Below are 11,247 nucleotides of genomic sequence, written 5' to 3' on the forward strand. Positions count from 1 at the left end.
TAGAATCTTGAAGTTTGCGACCAAAGTTGATGTTTTCGGTCAAAGTTGATGTTTTTGGTCAATGTTGGTGGAAACTTGAAGTTTGCGACCAAAGTTGATGTGTTGGCACAATGTTTACGATTTGTAACGCCACCATCACTATCAAGAGCGGATGGCGTCTCAGGCGGAACAACCGTTCTTTAGGTTATAATAAATAGGGGGCAAAAAAGCCTTTTGGGCTCTCTCTGCTCTCTGCTCTATCATCGCTAAGTCAAATGTACACAAACGGTAACTATATTTTCACCCGAAAGAAAACGCGCACTTTTCCGAAATTTCCCGCGAGCGAACATGGTGCCGTGACCAGGATAGTTCGAACGTGAATTCTCGCGATTTTCGGTTTAGTGAAGAAAACCCCGCGCGCGTTGTTGTTAACCGTTTATCCGCGTCGATCACGCTACACTCGCGTCCACAGTTTTAGCAGCGACGCAAAATGACTTTGCAATCTACGATTTTGGCGTCACGAAGGACGACTCTACTAGCAACTTTAGTGCAACACGAAAGGTTCTCACAGGACTTTCGTACCGACCGAGACTACAATGAGATAGAAAAACGATTTTCTAGCGTAGAGCAGTTGAGCAAGCAATTGGAGACAGTTCAACAGCAGCTGGAAGATGCCGCAACCACTGCTGAAGAATGGGCACATAACGATACTGTGAGAGCAGCTTTCGAGCACCGCTTAATATATTTGGAAGGCGAACTGAAGGCGAAATTGAAAGCGATTTCGCGAAGTATTCAGGCCGAAGACAAAAAGCGCAGGCGCAAACTACACGGTATAAAGTTGGCCACCATCGCTCTTCCGAAGCCGCTAACAACCGCTCGAGACGCTCACAAGTGCCATTCATATAAGAGCCAACAATGCACAATGCACACACTCATTCACACATCGAGCTCTACCGGAACATTTTCCACTGCCCGGGGGCCAGCTGAGCAAAATGACATGCCGAACGACATCGCATCATTTTCCACTGCACCGGAGCCAGCTGCGCAAAATGAACCGACTAGCATGACGATCATCGCAGATCATCATCCCTCGAACGCGCCAGAATCTACCGGAACATTTTCCACTGCCCGGGGGCCAGCTGAGCAAAATGACACGCCGAACGACATCGCATCATTTTCCACTGCACCGGAGCTAGCTGCGCAAAATGAACCAACTAGCATGACGCTCACCGCAGATCATCATACGAACCCGTCATACTCTGCCGGAACATTTTCCTCTGCACGGGGGCCAGTTGGGCAAAATGACACGCCGAACGCAATCGCATCATTTTCCACTGCACCGGAGCCAGCTGAGCAAAATGAACCGGCTAGCACGACGTTCACCGCACATCATAATCCGGCGAACGTGCCCGACTTTAGCGGAACATTTTCCACTGCACCTAAGCCAGCTGCGCAAAGTGAACCGGCAAGCACAACGCTCGCATCCGCCGCTACTAGAACATTTGACGCTGCACGGGAGCCAGGTGGGAAAAATGAATCGCCGAACGCTTTGGGATCATTTTCCACTTCACCGGAGCCAGCTAGGCAGAATGAACCTACAAACACAACGTACCCTAAACACGATCACACCACTTATACACTTTACACTATCGAAGCACTTGACACTGCACCTAAGCCAGCTGCGCAAGAAGAACCGACGAACACAACCCACGCCACTGGAGATCACACGCCACTTTCACAAACGATTTGTGCAGCTTGTGTGAAGCGATCACACACGCAGATATTGTTCCGCACTGCACTAATCTTTGACCACGACCCACGTAGCAGCGTGCAGCCAGAACGAGCACTATCGACCAGTGCCTCGCAACCCGACTTTACTAGCAACCGGGTTGCTCAAAAGTCGTCGTCCCCAATCGACAACATCATCGAGGCTTCTCGGAATCCTGCGTTAAAGACCGATTGCACCGCCGCGTCCACAATCGTCTGCATGGTATCCCTGGAGAAGCCGCTCGATCGATCTTCGAGTTCGGAGGAGCTAAAAGTAAAGTATCTGTACTTACGCGAAACGACCATCCTACAAGAACACCACTCAACGAGACGAGTTGGATCGATACACGATGCGATCCAACGACGGCCAACTTGCGACGCAAGAATCGGCCGATCTGAAGCAGCAACACGATGCTTTGAGTTGGCGGAAGACAGGCTGGAACGCGATCCACTACTCAAGGCTGGTCAACGCCATAACGTTTCCCAACGCATCTACAACAATTGCAGGACAATTAATATCGGTTGGGTACATATTGTTAAGTACAATACTAATGATGTTCTCTTACCTTATTCAAGCGTAACGGTCCACACCTACACACCTGCGAAGGCTCCAGATTTCGGTACACTTTGGAAAGCTGCGGTGAAAACAGCACACCGTAGCCATCACTACAACGCTGAGCGTACCAGCAAACACGACACGAAGTGCCACTACCAGAAGAAGCACATCCTTGCCAAACCGTACGCGTGCGACGTGTGCAACGTAAGGTTCTGGCGCAAGCTACAGTTGAAGCTGTATAAAATTCGCCACACGGGCCAGTATCCACATCGGTGCGAACACTATAGGCAGGGCTTCGTCAACCTAACGGTGTTGCGCAACCACCAGTGCCAGCACAATGCGCGGAAGTGTTCCGGCTGCCCGAAATAGTACATCCACTGGTCCGAGCTACTATCGTATCGTTGGCTCGAGCATCCGAGCGGGTTCCTGTGCAACCAGTGCGACGAATGTTCCGCACGAACCGCATCTTCAATCTACACGGCCACAAGTACCACACAGGACAAGCGTAGGGCAGTTCTAAAATAGGAAGATAGTTTTAATTTACGCGTTCGACAGCAAAAATACTTACTCACGTGCACTAACAACGGCAACAACTCATACGGCTAGAAACTTTGTTGACATCCGTCAGGGGGGGGAGGATGTTGGCACAATGTTTACGATTTGTAACGCCACCATCACTATCAAGAGCGGATGGCGTCTCAGGCGGAACAACCGTTCTTTAGGTTATAATAAATAGGGGGCAAAAAAGCCTTTTGGGCTCTCTCTGCTCTCTGCTCTATCATCGCTAAGTCAAATGTACACAAACGGTAACTATATTTTCACCCGAAAGAAAACGCGCACTTTTCCGAAATTTCCCGCGAGCGAACATGATAACTTTTTCGAAAAAACCTAACTTTTACCAAAACTAACTTTTTCTAAAAAACCTAAATTATACCAAAACTAACTTTTTCTTAAAAACCTAACTTATACCAAAACAAACTTTTTCGAAAAAACCTAACTTATACCAAAACTAACTTTTTCGAAAAAACCTAACTTTTACCAAAACTAACTTTGTGTAAAAAACCTAACTTACACCAAAACTAACTTTTTTCTAAAAAACCTAACTTTTTCGAAAAAACCTAACTTTTACCAAAACTAACTTTTTCTAAAAAACCTAACTTTTTCGAAAAAAACTAACTTTTACCAAAACTAACTTTTTCGAAAAAACTTAACTTATACCAAAACTAACTTTTTCGAAAAAACCTAACTTTTTCTAAAAAAAATAACTTTAACCAAAACTAACTTTTTCGAAAAAACCTAACTTATACCAAAACTAACTTTTTCGAAAAAACCTAACTTTTTCTAAAAAGCCTAACTTTTACCAAAACTATCTTATTCTAAAAAACCTAACTTTTTCTCAAAAACCTAACTTATACCAAAACTAACTTTTTCTTAAAAACCTAACTTTTTCTTAAAAACCTAACTTATACCAAAACTAACTTTTTCTCAAAAACATAACTTATACCAAAACTAACTTTTTCTTAAAAACTCAACTTTTTCTCAAAAACCTAACTTATACCAAAACTGACTTTTTCTAAAAAACCTAACTTATACCAAAACTAACTTTTTCGAAAAAACCTAACTTTTTCTAAAAAACCTAACTTTTTCGAAAAAACCTAACTTTTACCAAAACTAACTTTTTCTAAAAAACCTAACTTATACCAAAACTAACTTTTTCTAAAAAACCTAACTTTTTCGAAAAAACCTAACTTATACCAAAACTAACTTTTTCTAAAAAACCTAACTTTTTCTTAAAAACCTAAATTATACCAAAACTAACTTTTTTTCAAAAACCTAACTTTCTCTTAAAAACCTAACTTTTTCTTAAAAACCTAACTTTTACCAAAACTAACTTTTTCTAAAAAACCTAACTTATACCAAAACTAACTTTTTCTTAAAAACCTAACTTTTTCTAAAAAACCTAACTTATACCAAAACTAACTTTTTCTAAAAAAATAACTTATACCAAAACTAACTTTTTCGAAAAAACCTAACTTTTTCTTAAAAACCTAACTTTTACCAAAACTAACTTTTTCGAAAAAACCTAACTTATACCAAAACTAACTTTTTCTAAAAAACCTAACTTATACCAAAACAAACTTTTTCGAAAAAACCTAACTTATACCAATACTTACTTTTTCTAAAAAACCTAACTTTTTCGAAAAAACCTAACTTATACCAAAATTAACTTTTTCTAAAATACCTAACTTATACCAAAATTAACTTTTTCTAAAATACCTAACTTATACCAAAACTAACTTTTTCGAAAAAACCTAACTTTTTCTAAAAAACCTAACTTTAACCAAAACTAACTTTTTCGAAAAAACCTAACTTATACCAAAACTAACTTTTTCGAAAAAACCTAACTTTTTCTAAAAAGCCTAACTTTTACCAAAACTATCTTATTCTAAAAAACCTAACTTTTTCTCAAAAACCTAACTTATACCAAAACTAACTTTTTCTTAAAAACATAACTTTTTCTTAAAAACCTAACTTATACCAAAACTAACTTTTTCTCAAAAACCTAACTTATACCAAAACTAACTTTTTCTGAAAAACTCAACTTTTTCTCAAAAACCTAACTTATACCAAAACTGACTTTTTCTAAAAAACCTAACTTATACCAAAACTAACTTTTTCGAAAAAACCTAACTTTTTCTAAAAAACCTAACTTTTTCGAAAAAACCTAACTTTTACCAAAACTAACTTTTTCTAAAAAACCTAACTTATACCAAAACTAACTTTTTCTAAAAAACCTAACTTTTTCGAAAAAACCTTACTTATACCAAAACTAACTTTTTCTAAAAAACCTAACTTTTTCTTAAAAACCTAAATTATACCAAAACTAACTTTTTTTCAAAAACCTAACTTTCTCTTAAAAACCTAACTTTTTCTTAAAAACCTAACTTTTACCAAAACTAACTTTTTCTAAAAAACCTAACTTATACCAAAACTAACTTTTTCGAAAAAACTTAACTTTTTCTAAAAAACCTAACTTTTTCGAAAAAACCTAACTTTTACCAAAACTAACTTTTTCTAAAAAACCTTACTTATACCAAAACTAACTTTTTCTTAAAAACCTAACTTTTTCTAAAAAACCTAACTTATACCAAAACTAACTTTTTCTAAAAAAATAACTTATACCAAAACTAACTTTTTCGAAAAAACCTAACTTTTTCTTAAAAATCTAACTTTTACCAAAACTAACTTTTTCGAAAAAACCTAACTTATACCAAAACTAACTTTTTCTAAAAAACCTAACTTTTTCGAAAAAACCTAACTTTTACCAAAATTAACTTTTTCTAAAAAACCTAACTTTTTCTAAAAAACCTAACTTATACCAAAATTAACTTTTTCTAAAATACCTAACTTATACCAAAATTAACTTTTTCTAAAATACCTAACTTATACCAAAACTAACTTTTTCGAAAAAACCTAACTTTTTCTAAAAATTCAACTTATACCAAAATTAACTTTTTCTAAAAAACCCAACTTTTTCGAAAAAACATAACTTTTACCAAAACTAACTTATTCTAAAAAACCTAACTTTTATCAAAACTAACTTTTTCTCAAAAACCTAACTTATACCAAAACTAACTTTTTCGAAAAAACCTAACTTTTACCAAAATTAACTTTTTCTAAAATACCTAACTTATACCAAAACTAACTTTTTCTAAAAAACCTAACTTATACCAAAACTAACTTTTTCTAAAAAACTTAACTTTTTCGAAAAAACCTAACTTATACCAAAACTAACTTTTTCTAAAAAACCTAACTTTTATCAAAACTAACTTTTTCGAAAAAGCCTAACTTTTTCTCAAAAACCTAACTTATACCAAAACTAACTTTTTCGAAAAAAAATAACTTTTACCAAAACTAACTTTTTCTTAAAAACCTAACTTTTTCTAAAAAACCTAACTTATACCAAAATTAACTTTTTCTAAAATACCTAACTTATACCAAAATTAACTTTTTCTAAAATACCTAACTTTTTCTAAAAAACCTAACTTATACCAAAACTAACTTTTTCGAAAAAACCTAACTTTTATCAAAACTAACTTTTTCGAAAAAACCCTACTTTTTCAAAAAAACATAACTTATACCAAAACTAACTTTTTCGAAAAAACCTAACTTATACCAAAACTAACTTTTTCGAAAAAACCTAACTTTAACCAAAACTAACTTTTTCTAAAAAACCTAACTTTTACCAAAACTAACTTTTTTTTAAAAACCTAACTTTTACCAAAACTAACTTTTTCGAAAAAACCTAATTTAAACCAAAACTAACTTTTTCGAAAAAACCTAACTTTTACCAAAACTAACTTTTTCTAAAAAACCTAACTTACACCAAAACTAACTTTTTCTAAAAAACCTAACTTTTTCGAAAAAACATAACTTTTACCAAAACTAACTTTTTCTAAAAAACCTAACTTTTTCGAAAAAAACTAACTTTTACCAAAACTAACTTTTTCGAAAAAACTTAACTTATATCAAAACTAACTTTTTCGAAAAAACCTAACTTTTTCTTAAAAACCTAACTTTAACCAAAACTAACTTTTTCGAAAAAACCTAACTTTTTCTCAAAAACCTAACTTATACCAAAACTAACTTTTTCTTAAAAACCTAACTTTTTCTTAAAAACCTAACTTATACCAAAACTAACTTTTTCTCAAAAACCTAACTTATACCAAAACTAACTTTTTCTTAAAAACTCAACTTTTTCTCAAAAACCTAACTTATACCAAAACTGACTTTTTCTAAAAAACCTAACTTATACCAAAACTAACTTTTTCGAAAAAACCTAACTTTTTCTAAAAAACCTAACTTTTTCGAAAAAACCTAACTTATACCAAAACTAACTTTTTCTAAAAAACCTAACTTATACTAAAACTAACTTTTTTCTAAAAAACCTAACTTTTTCTAAAAAACCTAACTTATACCAAAACTAACTTTTTCTAAAAAACCTAACTTTTTCTTAAAAACCTAAATTATACCAAAACTAACTTTTTTTCAAAAACCTAACTTTCTCTTAAAAACCTAACTTTTTCTTAAAAACCTAACTTTAACCAAAACTAACTTTTTCTAAAAAACCTAACTTATACCAAAACTAACTTTTTCTTAAAAACCTAACTTTTTCTAAAAAACCTAACTTATACCAAAACTAACTTTTTCTAAAAAAATAACTTATACCAAAACTAACTTTTTCGAAAAAACCTAACTTTTTCTTAAAAACCTAACTTTTACCAAAACTAACTTTTTCGAAAAAACCTAACTTATACCAAAACTAACTTTTTCTAAAAAACCTAACTTTTTCGAAAAAACCTAACTTTTACCAAAATTAACTTTTTCTAAAAAACCTAACTTTTTCTAAAAAACCTAACTTATACCAAAATTAACTTTTTCTAAAATACCTAACTTATACCAAAATTAACTTTTTCTAAAATACCTAACTTATACCAAAACTAACTTTTTCTTAAAAAAATAACTTTTAACAAAAATAACTTTTTCTTAAAAACCTAACTTTTTCGAAAAATTCAACTTATACCAAAATTAACTTTTTCTAAAATACCTAACTTATACCAAAATTAACTTTTTCTAAAATACCTAACTTATACCAAAACTAACTTTTTCGAAAAAACCTAACTTTTTCTAAAAATTCAACTTATACCAAAATTAACTTTTTCTAAAACACCTAACTTATACCAAAACTAACTTTTTCTAAAAAACCTAACTTATACCAATACTAACTTTTTCTAAAAAACCTAACTTTTTCGAAAAAACCTAACTTATACCAAAATTAACTTTTTCGAAAAAACCTAACTTTTACCAAAACTAACTTTTTCGAAAAAATCTAACTTTTTCTAAAAAACCTAACTTAAACCTAAACTAACTTTTTCTAAAAAACCTAACTTTTATCAAAACTAACTTTTTCTCAAAAACCTAACTTATACCAAAACTAACTTTTTCGAAAAAACCTAACTTTTACCAAAATTAACTTTTTCTAAAATACCTAACTTATACCAAAACTAACTTTTTCTAAAAAACCTAACTTATACCAAAACTAACTTTTTCTAAAAAACATAACTTTTTCGAAAAAACCTAACTTATACCAAAATTAACTTTTTCGAAAAAACCTAACTTTTATCAAAACTAACTTTTTCGAAAAAACCTAACTTTTTCTCAAAAACCTAACTTATACCAAAACTAACTTTTTCGAAAAAAAATAACTTTTACCAAAACTAACTTTTTCTTAAAAACCTAACTTTTTCTAAAAAACCTAACTTATACCAAAATTAACTTTTTCTTAAATACCTAACTTATACCAAAATTAACTTTTTCTTAAAAACCTAACTTTTTCTTAAAAACCTAACTTATACCAAAACTAACATTTTCTCAAAAACCTAACTTATACCAAAACTAACTTTTTCGAAAAAACCTAACTTTTTCTCAAAAACCTAACTTATACCAAAACTAACTTTTTCGAAAAAACTCAACTTTTTCTCAAAAACCTAACTTATACCAAAACTGACTTTTTCTAAAAAACCTAACTTATACCAAAACTAACTTTTTCGAAAAAACCTAACTTTTTCTAAAAAACCTAACTTTTTCGAAAAAACCTAACTTATACCAAAACTAACTTTTTCTAAAAAACCTAACTTATACCAAAACTAACTTTTTCTAAAAAACCTATCTTTTTCGAAAAAACCTAACTTATACCAAAACTAACTTTTTGTAAAAAACCTAACTTTTTCTTAAAAACCTAAATTATACCAAAACTAACTTTTTTTCAAAAACCTTACTTTCTCTTAAAAACCTAACTTTTTCTTAAAAACCTAACTTTTACCAAAACTAACTTTTTCTAAAAAACCTAACTTATACCAAAACTAACTTTTTCTTAAAAACCTAACTTTTTCTAAAAAACCTAACTTATACCAAAACTAACTTTTTCTAAAAAAATAACTTATACCAAAACTAACTTTTTCGAAAAAACCTAACTTTTTCTTAAAAACCTAACTTTTACCAAAACTAACTTTTTCTAAAAAACCTAACTTTTTCGAAAAAACCTAACTTTTACCAAAATTAACTTTTTCTAAAAAACCTAACTTTTTCTAAAAAACCTAACTTATACCAAAATTAACTTTTTCTAAAATACCTAACTTATACCAAAGTTAACTTTTTCTAAAATACCTAACTTATACCAAAACAAACTTTTTCTTAAAAAAATAACTTTTAACAAAAATAACTTTTTCTTAAAAACCTAACTTTTTCGAAAAATTCAACTTATACCAAAATTAACTTTTTCTAAAATACCTAACTTATACCAAAACTAACTTTTTCGAAAAAACCTAACTTATACCAAAACTAACTTTTTCTAAAAAACCTAACTTATACCAATACTAACTTTTTCAAAAAAACCTAACTTTTTCGAAAAAACCTAACTTATACCAAAATTAACTTTTTCGAAAAAACCTAACTTTTACCAAAACTAACTTTTTCGAAAAAACCTAACTTTTTCTAAAAAACCTAACTTAAACCAAAACTAACTTTTTCTAAAAAACCCAACTTTTTCGAAAAAACATAACTTTTACCAAAACTAACTTATTCTAAAAAACCTAACTTTTATCAAAACTAACTTTTTCTCAAAAACCTAACTTATACCAAAACTAACTTTTTCGAAAAAACCTAACTTTTACCAAAATTAACTTTTTCTAAAATACCTAACTTATACCAAAACTAACTTTTTCTAAAAAACCTAACTTATACCAAAACTAACTTTTTCTAAAAAACCTAACTTTTTCGAAAAAACCTAACTTATACCAAAATTAACTTTTTCGAAAAACCTAACTTTTATCAAAACTAACTTTTTCGAAAAAACCTAACTTTTTCTCAAAAACCTAACTTATACCAAAACTAACTTTTTCGAAAAAAAATAACTTTTACCAAAACTAACTTTTTCTTAAAAACCTAACTTTTTCTAAAAAACCTAACTTATACCAAAATTAACTTTTTCTAAAATACCTAACTTATACCAAAATTAACTTTTTCTAAAATACCTAACTTTTTCTAAAAAACCTAACTTATACCAAAACTAACTTTTTCGAAAAAACCTAACTTTTATCAAAACTAACTTTTTCGAAAAAACCCTACTTTTTCGAAAAAACATAACTTATACCAAAACTAACTTTTTCGAAAAAACCTAACTTATACCAAAACTAACTTTTTCGAAAAAACCTAACTTTAACCAAAACTAACTTTTTCTAAAAAACCTAACTTATACCAAAACTAACTTTTTCTAAAAAACCTAACTTTTACCAAAATTAACTTTTTCTAAAAAACCTAACTTATACCAAAATTAACTTTTTCTAAAATACCTAACTTATACCAAAATTAACTTTTTCGAAAAAACCTAGCTTTTACCAAAACTAACTTTTTCTTAAAACCCTAACTTATACCAAAACTAACTTTTTCTAAAAAACCTAACTTAAACCATAACTAACTTTTTCTAAAAAACCCAACTTTTTCGAAAAAACATAACTTTTACCAAAACTAACTTTTTCTAAAAAACCTAACTTTTACCAAAACTAACTTTTTCTAAAAAACCTAACTTATACCAAAACTAACTTTTTCTAAAAAACCTAACTTTTTCGAAAAAACCTAACTTATACCAAAATTAACTTTTTCGAAAAAACCTAACTTTTATCAAAACTAACTTTTTCGAAAAAACCTAACTTTTTCTCAAAAACCTAACTTATACCAAAACTAACTTTTTCGAAAAAAAATAACTTTTACCAAAACTAACTTTTTCTTAAAAACCTAACTTTTTCTAAAAAACCTAACTTATACCAAAATTAATTTTTTCTAAAATACCTAACTTATACCAAAATTAACTTTTTCTTAAAAACCTA

General features: G+C 30.5%; 1 protein-coding gene across 1 annotated transcript; it reads left to right on the plus strand.

Annotated features, from left to right (window-relative positions):
* The first annotated feature begins 976 nt into the window (after positions 1-976).
* On the plus strand, positions 977-2,671 carry LOC125774313 (zinc finger protein 281-like). Its single transcript, XM_049444588.1, has 2 exons — positions 977-2,025; positions 2,323-2,671. The coding sequence occupies exons 1-2, from the start codon at positions 977-979 to the stop codon at positions 2,669-2,671; spliced, it is 1,398 nt and encodes a 465-aa protein (XP_049300545.1).
* The last annotated feature ends 8,576 nt before the right edge of the window (positions 2,672-11,247 follow it).

The sequence above is a fragment of the Anopheles funestus genome, unplaced genomic scaffold (genome assembly GCF_943734845.2).
Source record: "Anopheles funestus unplaced genomic scaffold, idAnoFuneDA-416_04 scaffold_127_ctg1, whole genome shotgun sequence".
Classification (NCBI taxonomy): Eukaryota; Metazoa; Arthropoda; class Insecta; order Diptera; family Culicidae; genus Anopheles; species Anopheles funestus.

Excerpts from the sequence above, each read along its gene's own strand:
- LOC125774313 (XM_049444588.1), top strand. The coding sequence starts at position 977 with ATGCCGAACGACATCGCATCATTTTCCACTGCACCGGAGCCAGCTGCG. Across the intron at positions 2,026-2,322 it reads TCGGAGGAGCTAAAAGTAAA|CGTAACGGTCCACACCTACA; the intron begins GTATCTGTACTT and ends ACCTTATTCAAG.